At 44.2% G+C, this 15,554-nt stretch overlaps 1 protein-coding gene across 1 annotated transcript in view; it reads left to right on the top strand.

Moving 5' to 3' along the window:
* Window positions 1–15,554, top strand: part of LOC149432804 (DNA-directed RNA polymerase II subunit RPB2-like) — a gene marked incomplete at its 5' end in the record, with an annotated part of 100,897 nt that overhangs the window by 43,972 nt on the left and 41,371 nt on the right. The window contains one exon of the mRNA XM_089664928.1: window positions 2,683–2,902. Coding sequence (XP_089521054.1) covers window positions 2,683–2,902 — 220 coding nt within the window. The remainder of the gene's footprint in view (window positions 1–2,682; window positions 2,903–15,554) is intronic.

Here is a 15,554-nt window from a genome sequence, read left to right as displayed (position 1 = left end):
TAACCATCTTCAAGGTGAGATGCACACTCCTGGGTGTTATAACTGTACAAAAACAACATCCCCCCCCCCCAAAAAAAAAATAATATAAAAACTGTGTGGCATCTGACAGACATCACACAGGTCCCCTGTGTAGTTACCTGGCACCGTGCGCCATTTTTGGCCTCAGATGCTAATCCTGATGAAGTTACAACGCATTAGATGGAGCTTCTTGTGTCGCTTCCAGTACCTAATTTCTGGTCTGTGAAATGCTAGAGCGTTCCAGCCACATATTTATGCAAGTTTGCTTGTATGTCATTGCAAGCCATTTTACATTGTAAGTGTATTAGCTTTAATGTATTTTAATAAAGTAATACAACTATTAGAGGCTGCTTCTCTGGTTCCCTTTATGTATACATTAGTGGTATAACCCATATCCGGAGAAAAGCGTTTTAGAGAGAAAGGTGTGCTCTTTATTTAAGGTGTGCTCTTTCGCCCTGCAAAGAAATAAAGCACTTACAGGCCCATTTATTCAAACTAAGGTGTCATGGAATATTGGGGCGATCGGTCCAAAGAGGGGGAGCACGAGTAAAACTGCGCCAGAGTATTGAGAGCACCTTAATATCAACCAAGCACCTTATGGATGTATATCCTGATCACTTTTTTATTGTATGTATATAAATGTAAGTTGGGAACCTTAGATTGTACACCCCTTGAGAGGGTTGGGGACTGATGTGAATGTACAAAATATATATATATATATATATATATATATATATATATATATATATATATATATATATATATATATGCTGCGTAAATTGATGGTGCTATATAAGTACCTTTTTGTTTTGTGAGTTGTTTTTGTGCAGTTAGAACACTTAGTGTGTATCCTACCTTTTTGAAGATAATTGCCAAGGTTTTTGCATCTGAGGAAGGTGTATTGTAGCACACTTTTTCATCCACACCTATTTTATTTAAAATTTTTGGTATCACGGTTGAACATTGCACTTAATATACTTATACATGCAGGTGCTGAGTTTGATGGTATTTTACTTTAAAGGTGGTTCTATTTGCTCAATTCAACTCCATAGCCTTACAACAGAACACTCATGACGTGACACAAATCAAACTTTTTCTCTACACAAAATGGTCGTGGCTGCTGTCACAGAGAGGTCAGTACTGGTCGTGGGAAGAGGGTGCGTAGGAGCATGTTACACCCCTTTTAATATTAACTGGAATGGTTTCTTTTTTGTCATTGCTTCAGCTAGAAGGGTTTCCAGATTGGTAGCATCCTGTAAGGAGTACTTTTGGAACCTAAACACTGTTGTGTTGAGACAGATTTCTTTTATGCCCATTTCACACTGTCCATATTTCAGACGGACCTGTTTAGACCCTCCATTCTCCTCTGTGGAGCAGAAAATGGATGTGTGGGAGTGCTTTTATTTTTTAGTTCTTTTTTTAACGGAAGACTTTTTGGCTGTAAAGCTGGATTTTGTTTTCCATCTTTTGAGTACATGTCAACTTCCTTGTAGGATTCATAAAGTCTTATTATTGTGATGTGACTTATAAAAGAAAAGAATGTGTAATTAAGTATTCTAAATAGTGGTGTGTGTTTTCTGGTCATTACTCCCTCTTTCACATCAAAAAATGTCTGTTGGTACTTGTCTTTGTGCAGGGATGAGCAATTCATACTGCCTGACGCCCGGGACAGGTATTTCCAGGTGCCGGGCAGGTAGTTTATTTTTTTTTTTGCCTCTAGCCCTACTTGCAGGTAAGCAGCAGGGCTCATCTGTCAGGTGGAAGCATTCGGGCGGCAGCGTTGCCGTCCGATTGTTTCCACACAGCCCACAGTGCCAGCCTCCACCCTGGGCTCTGCTTGCCCATCTGCGGTCCCGGGACTGGTTCAATGGGTGCCGGCGGTATGTCTGGATGCGGGTATAGAGGAGGGAGGACAGTGGACATATCAGCTCCCCTCCCCTTGTCCTGATTTCTGGGTCCCCGTTGACAGATTCCCGGCCATCGAGGCCAGGAAAGAATGACTTTGTCCCTTATGTGCTAACTTTTTTTTTTTAAGTAAAAATGTTTCTATTGTTAAAGAATGTAAACTACACCCAAGCATAAAATCACCCCAACCCCCCCCCCCCCGATTTTTCAAGGCTCCCCAACCCCACATATACACGCACGCACAAACGTAGAACGCACTGGGACGCCCACACATGAAAACAATTGCAATACACATGTTACGTGTTGCCGCGCACATCAGAATGAGAGCAATAATTCTAGCACGAGACCTCCTCCATAACCCTAAACTGATGACCTATAAGGGGCTTTAAAAGCATCACCTATAGAAAATATAGGGTACCAAAGTTTGTTGCCATTTCACGAGGAGATAAACAGCGCTTAGGAGGAGATTTAAACTTTTAAGTCGCCATAAAGCCCCTTTCGTTTTTAGAAGCTCCAGACATTCCATAAAGCATCTCTGATTTAAATACGGTTTTGGTTAAAATTTATTTATTTTTTTTCTATTAGGGCAAGAAGATTGGGACACCAATTTAGTTAAAATTTCCACACCGGTTTGTGTGCATGGTTCTTTCAGGATGGTGTTTGGGAGAATGGGGAGTGTTGGCCATCCCTTCTTTATCGTGTATTTTTATAAAGATGTGAGATGATGTAAAATCTTTTTTTTTTTTTATTCTAATACAGGTATTCTGCCCCTCTCTATGTTGATATCACGAAGACAGTTGTAAAAGAAGGGGATGAACAGATTCAAACTCAGCATCAGAAAACTTTCATTGGAAAAATACCGATAATGTTGCGTTCTACATATTGTCTCTTGAATGGCCTTACCGATCGTGATCTTTGCGAGCTAAATGAATGTCCACTAGACCCAGGCGGTTACTTTATCATTAATGGGTCTGAGAAGGTATTCTTAAAAATTATTTTTTTTTGTGTGTGATAATTTTAATTTTCTTGCAGGCATGCAATGTATTTTAGCTTTTTAAAACCTTAAGCACATCTCTGAAGATGGTGGGGGTGTGTATAATATCGGTCTTTTAAAATGACAAATTACTACCTACTTGTTTCAAGGTTGAAGAACTCACTTTCCCATCCCACCTTGGCTTTATGTCCGCTGACATGAAATGCCCTCATGGTGCTGATAAATTCTGTTGATTGAGGGGACCATTAGTAGCAAGGGTCCTATTCATAGTAGCATGCTGTAAGGTACCTGGTTATGCTGGAGAGCAATCCACTTCTTTCTACCATTCCCTAGGAACTCTGCTTGTTTACTCTATATCTTGGCAATGAAGAAAAAAATTAACTTTTTAATATAATGCTTTTTTGTTATAGGCATACCATTTCTTTGGCATTCCAGAAGTTATGATTCCTCAGTTTTGAAGCAGTAAGAGATGCAACTTAATGGGAAGATTAGGAGGATTAAAAAAAAAAAAAAACTTAATCTTAAATTGGGTTCATCTATCTTTGCTGCTGGAGACAGTACAGAGGGAATAGGAGAAACGGGATAGAAAAGTACAGTCTCTAGAAGTGATTGGTTAAATAGTATCTGGTGTATTCTGTAGACAGTCTTGTGGGTTTGGGCTTGCAGAAACTGGCCCATTGTGTGATTCTGCCCATGAAGAGCTAGGTGGGCTTCCAAGAGATAGTGTAGACTGGGTACAGACTTGAAGAAAAAATGGCGGCAAGTTTAGTCTGTCTTCTAGTGGCAGCATGAACATCTGTATCCAAAGTTTTTAAGAGCTTGGGTTGAGAACATGGCATTTGCCTTAAAACAGGAGTCGATGCTACATGGAAATTTAAGGTTTCCACTAGCCATGGATCATTAAGCATATGACATCTGGCACAATGCAGGACTGACTAAACTTTTCTCCCTCTTCCATTTGGACACTATGAAACCCAACTGAGAACTAGCAACAGAATACCATCTCCTCAGTTGCACTTTCTCTACTACCAACAGGCGATTTCCTGTTTCCTGCTGCTCAAGAGATTCAGATCCTTCCTGATCGACCATTTGCTCACTCAATGGACATACTCCATGTTTGATTCTTATAAAATATTACAACTTGCTGTAAGCAATACTACACCTGAAGCTCTATTTGGGAAATGGCACATGGACTTTCCTGATGCTTATCTGGGGAATAAAATAATGGAAGGCTACCTAAAAATCTGTAAATGTACCATCAGTGAAATGTGGAGAGAAACATTTCAAGCTGATCCATAAAGCATTTATTCCGTTTCTCTCTACAAATTCAACAAATCATTCTTCATCATACCCACAATGTGGTCACTCCAAGCCTTCGTTATCTCAAAGATTCTTACAGTGCCCCTTTACCTCTACTTTTTGGGACTAAATCAAATTTGGACATGGTGTAACAGGCCTACGCATCCCTAAAACACCTCTTTTACTGTTGTTCAGCCACAGTGTAGCCAGACTGACTATCCCTGGATATACAAGCTACGACATCCCACAATGGATATATGTTGGCCTCCTGGCTGCAAGGAAAACCAAATATTTTTTTTTTTTTTTTAGAATGTGGCACTTTAATATACTTTCTCCCCATTGGAAATTGTGCCTTTTTAATAACATTCTTTCAGTACAGAATGGTATCCTAAGGCCTCTCTGACCCACTCGCTGGGCAAATTAAAGGTCCCAGCTTCCTCATTTCCAGCCTATGTATCAATGTTGCATGCACTCTTGTCCCTTCTGTTTGACCTGTGTTCCTGGGGGACTGACCAACCCCATTGCCCTCCGTTACTTATGCTATATTGAGATTGTTCATGTAGAAGCATAGATAAGACTGACAACTGTAAAAAAAACTGGTACAGGGCCTTAAATACATTGTGACTCATTCCCGGATGCAACCCTGCTGCTGCCCAGCTCTCCACTTTTTGGCGTGTAGTTTTGAGTTGCGTGTTGGTCCACTGACCAGACGTCTGCAACGTTCCAGGCGGACTTGCCCTCCCAGGATGAACATTCCTATGGAGTTGCCTCTGATGACATCATCAAGGACCATGCAGGTGGTAGGAGTAGGGGGAAGGGAACCGCAGGTTAGCCCGGTCCTTCCTTCTATGAACAGAAGTGGTTTTGTATTGTTTTTCTCGTTCCCCTGTATCCTAAGACAAAGGGTGGACCAAGCATTCCTGACCTTACGAGGCTTCTTTTCCAATGGACTAGTCCTTAACAGTATGCAGGCTTGCCCCAAACTGTCCCTGGGTGGGGGTTGGTTTTGCTGATTTTCAGGCTCGTGACCTTCCCTTGTCTTAAGGAAGCTGTGTCTGCCATCTTCCTGTGTCTGGCTATACAATTGTGTTTTCGTCCAAAGACACCAGTAAAGCTTTCCGTCTGCTCTGCGCCTTCCCTCACTTCACCTACTGGCTTGGTACAGTGCAGAACTTGCTACTACAGGGAGTGCTGCTCCAGTCATGGACCTGGAGCTATTTTGGGGGTTATTCCACCCTGTTTCCATTCCCAAAAAAGGAGAGTTTGCCTAGTTGTGCATGCAGGATTTCAGGCTGGGATTCATCCATTCGGTGATGGTCTCCTTTCCTCTGGGGGATTTTCTGGTTCCCGGGTTGCGTGCCTACACATCCCATTTGGGCGGGCACATTATCAAGAATTTGGCCCCAGTCAGGGTTTGTGACAGTGGTAGATCACTGTAATGATTACCTGGACAACCAGCTTTGGCGAGTAGAGTCTCCTTATGCGCTGATGGACAACGTGCTTTCTGCTGGACTTGGAACAGATCCTGCTTCTCTGGATGTCCGCCCTGTCCATGAGGCTGGCATATTGGGGTCTGATCCTCAATTCTGTACTGGCCATAATGCATCTTCCGATGGGGAACCTCCTGGAAATCTTGGATGGCAATTCAGCCATCCCTGTCCTGAGGCCGTTTTTATTTTCTGCAGTCTTGCCTTTTAGGTGGTCTCGTCTCCACAGCTCCATACAAGGATTCTGCAGAGGCAGCTCCTGATTGACTGGGCCAAATCACCCACTTCCCTGGACATCCTGATTCATCTGGATCACTGGACTAGGGCCCCACCCCCTTTTGGTGGCTTCAGTCCCTCTCCCTGCAGATGTGGGTAGTCCTTGTGTCCCCTACCATTGGGCAGTAGTCAACTCATCTGTCCACCTGGGGAGGGGTCTTGAGTTCGAGATCTGGAGTGATTGGGAGACCTTCTGCGAGGAGGTCTAGTCAGGATTTAAGTGGATGGCAGAATGAGGTGTGCGGTGATGGCGCTGGAGGCCTTGCACAACTTTCAATGGTGGAGGTTCCAGATTTTTCTGCAGTGTGTGTTCATGTGTCAAGAATTGGCAGGTGGATTACCTCACTCATGATGTTGGATCAGGGAGCACGGTCCCTATACCTGCATGGGTTTCATCACAGCTGCCTATGCTGGCAGACCCCACCATGGATCTTTTGGTGTTTCCGTGCACAAGGATTGTACTGGCAAGGTTGTGGGCAAACTGTGGACTCTTGGCAGATGCAATGGATGTGCTGGTGGCACCGTGGGGTCAACAGTCTTTCAAGCTTTTTTTTTTTTATCTGCTGCACCGGGTGGGAGCCAAAGGGATCTTGTCTTTCAAGCCCTGGGTTGGTCCAGTTGTTCCTGGTACACAGACATGGTGCAGCTGGTCACGGTCACTGCCTGGTGGCTGCCCCCTTGGGAAGGTCCTTAAGGCAAAAGCCCTAAGGACCGATTTTTCTTCCTGTCTAGCGTCTGATTTCTACAGCTTGGAAATTTTAAAGTTGGGTTTGGTGACCCCTACCATCTAAAGACGTACATGTCTACCTATCGGAGGACTTATCCCCCCCCTCCCCCGGACGGCGTATATTGCCTTATACAACCCTCTTGCCACCCAACCCACTCCTTCTTGGGGGCTCGTCCTCTCCTCCAGGCTGTTGATCAAACGCATGGTTTGTTTGCCATTAGGGGCTGGAATCCTGCCCTGGCTGCGCTATCCTTGGTTTGTACTTTATTCCTTGGGGTTTGCCATGGGGTGCCCCTTCTGTTTCTTGTTGCTTCCGAAGAACTGGTCCTGGTTCTTTTGGTTTTCCAGCTACCTCCCTTTTATAGTATTTGGGGAGATTCACTGTTTATTTGGGGAGTCTTTTTCCCAGTCGTTGTTCCTTTTTAACAGCAGGCACCAGGAAAATGCTCCCACCTACCTGCCTGACTTGATACAGAGTGATTGGCTAGATAGGGGTGCCCCCCTATTATATAATTTTGGTAAATCTAAAAGATTGTACAAAGAGTACACAATCAGATTGTATATTGTATGGCCAGCTTTATACACCACCTAAAATTTAGTTGCATTTTCAGTGCCATTAATTGTTAATGGCAACCCATATGCAGAAGCAAAGCACATTGTGCCCCGTGAAAAAGGGAGCATCAAACATCGCAAAACACACAGTAAAATAAATGCAAACACTCCTCCAAAATGTCCCACAGGTCCTAAAGTACTAAGAAAGCTTTCTTTTCTATAACAGAAGTTCATTAAATTGGTTCTAAAGGCTCAAGGTGTTTTACCTCCATTTATTCTAAGCACCCTCTGTGTGCAGCCGCCCCCCAGCCACCCACAATCCTTACCTGAGCCCCCTCCGATCCAGCAACGTTCTTGACAGCCCGTGCTGTCTGGTGACTCTTTCTCCTCATTGGCTGATGGGCTGCCGCTGCTGTCACTCACTGCCAGTGAACTGAGAGAGCAGGGGGTGGGGCCGAGCCATGGCTTTCTGTCTTATTGAATCATAGAGCAGTGGCTCGGGGACACGCACAGAGCGGTGCCCCCAGGGCGAGTGACTTTTCCTGGGGGGCACTGCTCGAAAGAGAGGAGCCATGAGCACTGGCGGGAACCCGAGAAGGTGAGAATCAGGGCTGCTTTGTGCAAAACCACTGAACAGAGCACGTAAGTATAGACATGTTTGTTTTAGAGAAAACAACAAAGCTTTAGTGTCATTTTTAATAGTACAGTGGGGCAAAAAAGTATTTAGTCAGCTACCAATTGTGCAAGTTCTCCCACTTAAAAAGATGAGAGGCCTGTAATTGGCATCATAGGTAGACCTCAACTATGAGAGACAAAATGTCTGGATTTTTTTTCTCATTCACATTGGCTGATTTGGAAAGAATTTATTTGCAAATTATGGTGGAAAATAAGTATTTGGTCACCTACAAACAAGCAGGATTTCTGGCTCTCACAGACCTATACCTTCTTCTTTAAGAGGCTCTTCTGTCCTGCACTCATTACCTGTATCAGTGGCACCTCTTTGACCTTATCAGTATAAAAGACACCTGTCCACAACCTCAAACAGTCACACTCCAAACTCCACTATGGTGAAGACCAGAGAGCTGTTGAAGGACACCAGAAACAAAATTGTAGACCTGCACCAGGCTGGGAAGACTGAATCTGCAATAGGCAAGCAGCTTGGTGTGAACAAATCAACTGTGGGAGCAATAATTAGAAAATGGAAGACATACAAGACCACTGATAATCTCCCTCGATCTGGGGCTCCACGCAAGATCTCACCCTGTGGCGTCAAAATGATCAGAAGAGCGGTGAGCAAAAATCCCAGGACCACACGGGGGGACCTAGTGAATGACCTGCAGAGAGCTGGGACCAACGTAACAAAGGCTACCATCAGTAACACACTACGCCACCAGGGACTCAGATCCTGCAGTGCCAGACGTGTCCCCCTGCTTAAGCCAGTACATGTCCGGGCCCGTCTGAAGTTTGCTAGAGAGCATTTGGATGATCCAGAAGAGAATTGGGAGAATGTCATATGGTCAGATGAAACCAAAATAGAACTGTTTGGTAGAAACACAACTCGTCGTGTTTGGAGGAGAGAGAATGCTGAGTTGCATCCAAAGAAAACCATACCTACTGTGAAGCATGGGGGTGGCAACATGTTTGGGGCTGTTTCTCTGCAAAGTGACCAGGTCGACTGATCCATGTACAGGACAGAATGAATGGGGCCATGTATCGTGAGATTTTGAGTGCAAACCACCTTCCATCAGCAAGGGCATTGAAGATGAAACGTGGCTGGGTCTTCCAACATGACAATGATCCCAAACATACCGCCCGGGCAACGAAGGAGTGGCTTCGTAAGAAGCATTTCAAGGTGCTGTAGTGGCCTAGCCAGTCTCCAGATCTCAACCCCATAGAAAACCTTTGGAGGGAGTTGAAAGTCCGTGTTGCCCAGCGACAGCCCCAAAACATCACTGCTCTAGAGGAGATCTGCATGGAGGAATGGGCCAACATACCAGCAACAGTGTGTGCCAACCTTGTGAAGACTTACAGGAAACGTTTGACCTCTGTCATTGCCAACAAAGGATATATAACAAAGTATTGAGATGAACTTTTGATATTGACCAAATACTTATTTTCGACCATAATTTGCAAATAAATTCTTTCCAAATCAGCCAATGTGATTGTCTGGATTTTTTTTTTCTCATTTTGTCTCTCATAGTTGTCTACCTATGATGCCAATTACAGGCACCTCTCATCTTTTTAAGTGGGAGAACTTGCACAATTGGTGGCTGACTAAATACTTTTTTGCCCCACTGTATATTGGTACATAGAGTATCTGGAGTTAGAGCGGGGAAAAAAGGTGAGCTAAGCATTTACAATCGGACTCTATTAAGCAGTTCACATAACTAGCTCAATCCAGATGAATAAACAAAAGCTAAAACAAGAATATCCGATCTTCAAATTATATCCTAAGTGTCCATAGACCAATCCTCCAAGTGTACAGTGATCCTAATTCTTTTTCTTACAATATAAAGAATCCCATCCAGGTGTCGCATGCTCCACCCAGTGCTCCTATCACGCTCACCTTTGTTCATAACACTCTTTTGGCTCCACTATGGGTTATTGGGCATCTGCTCTGCTCCAGGCTTTTGTTCTCCACCAGCAATGTTTAACTCTCCAATAAGTATACATGCAAGTATAAAAAGGGACCAGAAATAGTTCTATTCGTATACTAATTTTATTTCCTTAAATTCCCACATAAATACATAAAAAAAAAAAAAAAATCACCCCAAGTGCTATGAGAACAGCATAAAACAGCACAACTTGTGGTAAATGTATCTACATCCGTAACGATCTGATTTATTAGTGTGGCTCCTGGTCCTATACGTGTTATGCTCCGCACACGAGCTTCTTCAGGAAGAAGCTTATTTATTGTACATCATGGGACAAAGAGCAGGCTATTCATAACTGTGGGTTATATGCCACCTATAGGTGAATAGACACTGGCCGACCAATGACCGGAAGTCTCTCCTTTTTATAATCCCTCCTACACAGGAAGTACTTCCATTTTTTGCCAGGGTCTGTAAGGTGGATGGTCACTGAAAGTGTTGCATGTGCTCTAGGAGCAGACCTGAAGGTCCAGAACTGTTCCATTAAAGAATCAGAGACTTTTAGCCAAAATGTATGGTACCAGAGCCTTGTGAGATGAGAAGAATCCTCAGGGTTTTGGCTGTAATGCAGCCTTACAGCGCTGAACCCTGCATAATGGAACCCTGTGCAATATAATACTGACCAAGGTGCTTTTTGGTGGGGTGCTGTACATGTCCAAGGCAGAGGCCCCACATTATGGGGACCGAGTCCTTGAAGGTCTGCATGACACAGCCTGCCGTGATGGCTGAAGGTTGGACTCCTGTTATGATTCCGGGTCCTGCGGTGGGAATGGTAAGTTTACATTTGTAGTATTATTTAGAAAAATCTGACTATTTGGTCATTCTCCCATTGGCCACTGGTGGCACTGTGCTGTTGGTCTTGCCAGGCCTTGCTGTGTGTCTCTAAAGGAGTATTGGGCTGCAGTTTTCTCCTCCAGCCACTAGAGGTCATGGGGCTGCTCTATGTAGCCCTTACTGGTGCAGTGGCCATTTTTAGCTTGTGTTCCCATGTGGTTGGCTGTTTGTGAAGCTCCTGAGAGGCAGCAGAGAAATTTTATTTTATCACCCAATGGCTTAAAATAACAATGTATAATGAATAACAGTTCAGTGTAGGTAAAACAAATATAAAAACATAAGTTATAAAGATATGTCAACCTTATTGTCATGGCTGTCCTGCCATGTGGTTCTTGTCTTGTTCAATGCAGCTGAGTCTGAGCATGTAGAAGGAAGTGATGTGATCTCAGGTCTCTTAGAGAATGCACCTGTTTCAGCTTCTCGGTATGTGAATAACTACAGCATCTTCATGCTTTGCTTCTGTGTGAATAGACAGACGTGTATGTATTTGTTCTGTGTTTGTATATTGTGCCTTTCGCATCTCTTAGGATGTCTTTTTATGTTACATGTAGACGTCATAATTCTCATAACTCAGAACCTTGTATGGCAAACAATTCTGCTTAGTAGAGCAATTTCATTGAAGGGAGTGGATACTACATATATGGTCTTTTGATTGACAAGCCCATATATAGTGGCTTCATAAGTTATGTGACCGGTTTCTCTGTTTAAAGGATAGTTTAAGAATCTATCTTTACAACATATCTCAATGTTGTATAACCAAAAATCTACTTATGTAACACATTACCAACTTATAAAACATAAATTAAATACACACAGATACTAATAGAATATATTTCATACTAATTCTATTTCGGTTCACTTCTGACTCCCATGACACCCTACACCAGAGACCTTTTAATCAGCTCTGCCTATCTATAGAAATGTCCTAAATACTCAGCTTTCAGCTAGTTAACTCCAAATACTCTGACTTTTTCTGTCTCCACTATTACTAAAGAATTCAACACTATCACTTGTTCAAGGCCAGCCATACATTTTAATAATTATGATTATAAAAACCAAATATATTACAAGTTTGCCATAAATATAATATAATTCCTGTAAGTGCCGAATTATGAATTTGGAATTAATGTTTAACAGTCATATTCACTGGAGCATGTAAAGAGAGACCAATTGATCCATCTCTGGCAACACTGAGACTCCTGACCTCGGACCGCTGCCATAATATTTTCAATTGAGTTTGTCCACAGCCCGAGATAGCCACATAGAAAGGGGGAGCTTCCTGCTGCTAGAGAGCTGAAATACAGGCACGAGCAGCATTGATCAGGTGCACCAATAAGGAGCGTTTGAAACGTTTCCTAGAAAGATCAGAAAGGAGCAGTAGGTATCTGGCAGGTTCATCCCCCAGATCAAATTCAGTCAGGCGTTTAATAAGATCTCTAACTTTTGCCCAAAAAGCAGTCAATTTCCTACAGAACCAAAATATGTGTAAGAGTGAACCATCCTCCTTACAATGCCAGCATACCTTCGTGGCCTCAGGGAAGGTCTTATGCAGTATGGTCGGAACCCTATAACACCGTGTGAGCAATTTATATCCCAATTCCTCGTATTTACTTTACACAGAGGAATGATGGGCAAAATACAAGATGTAGTCCCTCTATTCAGTCAAAAAGGTCCTATGCAACTCTGCCTCCCACTTGAGAAGAAACAGTCGCACAAACGTATCAGTCGGTTGACTGAGTAACTTCTAGGCCTGCGAGATTGCATGTGAGGTGGGCTCAGAGTTAACACAAAGGTCCTCAAAAGAAGTACTAGGACCCAAGTCCAACCACCTATGAGTCAAGGAGGAGAAAAAAATAAAGTTGCTGTAACCTCCAACTGTGTAAAGGAGAAACAAGCATCCCCTGTTTTTCCATCGGGGACTTCATCCGTGTCCGGTCATAAAATCTCGAAGACGGAAACTACCGCCACCAGATAAAGACTGAAATCTCTCATCCGAAAGCCCCGGCGAAAAGCAAGGATTACCCAAAACAGGATATAAGCTGGATACCATGGATCGGACAAGTCGGCTCTCTGCACAACACCTTACAACCCCCAAAGAAGCGCTCAGCAAAGGATGAGATTTGATGGCCGGAGATTTGTTGGGATCCAGCCACGGGAGACAATGAAGAGGAGTGTCCTGTGCACACATTGCTTCATCTCTACCTATTGCCGAAGACCCCCATCCCGACTATGGTGGCGGAGGAGAGCTCGATGTAGGAGCTCTTGCACGAGGCTCCTCTGTCTGACCCCCCCCCCCCCCCGGCCCCAAATCCCCAATGAAGTGCGGAGCTCCAGAAGGCTGAGATTTACATTTGCCTGGCGGGCTCCCTTGGATGGATGGCGGCCCGCGGGAAGGAGAGCTCGGGAGCTGGAGAGTGCCGGCGAGAGTCTGGGACAGTGTGCCTCGTTGCCGGGAGACGAGGAGGTGCGCCCAGGACACGTGGCTGACCGCGGTGCATCCCTGGGAGGCGAGGAAGCTGGCCGGCGGCTGACCGGGACCAGGAGAGACGCTGACCTGCTTGATGGCCAGCTACCCAGGAGTCCTGTTGAGGTGCTGCGGAGGGAAGAACCGCCTGGTCCGAGGAAGGAGAGAGTGGAGAAAGGCCCGGAGAGGAGACGGAGAGGAGTTGACCTGCTGAAAGGATTGAAGGAGGGAGCCTGGAGCTGTCTCACAAGAAAAGTGCAAGGAGGGTGAGTGAGTCTGGCTGTGGCTATACATATAAAACCTGTATTGAGTTGGTGGGGAAGCAGAGAGTGAGAGAAAAGGGGGGACCCCCAGAGAATATTAACAAAGAACGAAACGTGGAGGAAAAAGTTTAAAGAAAAGTGAATGGATAGGGCTGGGACTTGTACATCAACTAGCTGTTTCTTCCTAGCACAAGTCTTTAGAGAAAAATAAAGGACACAGAAGAAATGAAAAATAAAAGTGGAAAAGGAAGTGGGCCTAAAGGGACTCAAACTGATACAATTAAAAAATACATGTCCCAGGGAAACGTGACCCCAGAAAGGCCCCAGAGTAGAAATGAAAAAGGAGATATAGATCTAAGTCTGCAAAATAGCCCTAGACAGTTACTGGATTTGGATATAAGTAGTCAACAAATATCAGAGGTGGAAAAAGATCTACAAATACCAAATAAAAAAGAGATGGCAGAAATGTTTAAAGATCTGGAGAGAACAATAAAGCAAGAAATGGTAAATATTCGGAATGACTTAGGGCAGTTGTTAAGATTGGAAGAAACGGAGCAGAAAGTTAAAAATCAGACCCAAGACCCCCATCCCTACACCAGGAGAGGATCCTAGCCAGATGTATCGCTTGATGGTATCTAACTGGGTCTGGGAATGCCATCCCTCCATTTTGCCCAAATGAAATGCAAAAATACACCCCTCACCTTCCTCCAAAAACGACAAAGGGACTGCAATTGGAAGTATTTGAAAAAGATATAAAAGTCGGGGCAAGATCATTCCATTTGTGCAAATCCGCCATGATCGCAACAAGGGCAGGAAGGAAATTGGTTTGGAACAGATCTAGAGTACGGGTAATCTTGATCCCCAAGTATGACAACGAGGAGGTAGCCACCTGAAAAAAAGGAGACACAGACGGCTCAAAATCTATGCTCGGGCAAAGAGATATTCATAAACTCCGACTTATGATTATTCATTTTGAAATTCGAAAGAGATCCATAACGAGACAGCTCCTCCAAAAGATTAGGCAATGTAACCTCAGAGGCTGCCACAAAGCGCAAAAGGTAATCTGCAAAAGTCGCCACCTTATGTTTCGTCCTGCCCATAAGTACCCCCCTAACATTCTGATTCAGACTCACATGACGCAAAAGGGGCTCTAGAGTCAAATGAAAATCAAAGACAACCCTGGCTAGTCCCATTAGACAGACAAGGAGAAATACGCAGAGGTGGCCTCATTCGTGCTGATGGCAGCTAAAGGGTGAGAATATATAGCATTGAACCATGTAAGGAATCCCGGTCCCACCCCTAGATATCGGAGCGTCTCCTTCAGGAAAAGCCACCCTGTCAAAAACCTTCTCAGTGTCTGCAGAAAGCAGACACTGGTAGCTTACGGGAATGAGCCCAATGAATGACATTCAAGACCCTAGTAGTATTGTCCTTCGCTTCCTTGCAGGGCATAAAGCTCACCTGGTCAGGATGGACTAGCTTCTGGAGGAGAGGCAACAATTGAAGGGAAAGGATCTTCATAAATATCTTCAGATCCGCATTCAAAAGTGAAGGGGGTCTATAATTCTGACAGTGGGATCCCTTCCCTCCTTCGGCATGACAGTTATATGCACCCTCAACGAATCCAAAGGCAGGGAATTGCCCTCAAGTAGAGAATTAAAGGCCGCCACAAATCTAGGTGCCAAGATGGGAGCAAACTCTTTCTAATACTCCCCCGTGAAACCATCAAGTCCTGGGGCTTTCTGGGGTTTAAGAAGCATAACTGCGCCAAAAAACTCATCGGACGAAATTGGAGCACTCAGTCTGTCGCCTTCGTAGAATTCTTAGGAAGACCCGAAGCAGCTAGATGCCCCCGTCTGGCAACAAGCTGGGTGTCAGCAGAGTATGCAAATTATAGGGCATGGAGTAGTAAGAGCGGAAAACCTTCGCAATTTCGGGTTAGTAATCACCACGCTGTCCCTATCCCTTATCAATAAAGGGAATGTAACTTCTAAGAGTTCCTGCAGGGAATGCGCTAACAACCTACCTGGCTTATTCCCATGTTCATAGAACAGCTGGTGAAGCCTCCTTAATTTGGACTTGGT

This window comes from Staurois parvus, unplaced genomic scaffold (assembly GCF_062004578.1).
Source record: "Staurois parvus isolate SC_StPar_1 unplaced genomic scaffold, SC_StPar_1.0 ptg002103l, whole genome shotgun sequence".
Lineage (NCBI taxonomy): Eukaryota > Metazoa > Chordata > Amphibia > Anura > Ranidae > Staurois > Staurois parvus.
Note: the sequence above shows the minus strand (reverse complement) of the source record. Positions and strands in the feature narration are given on the sequence as shown.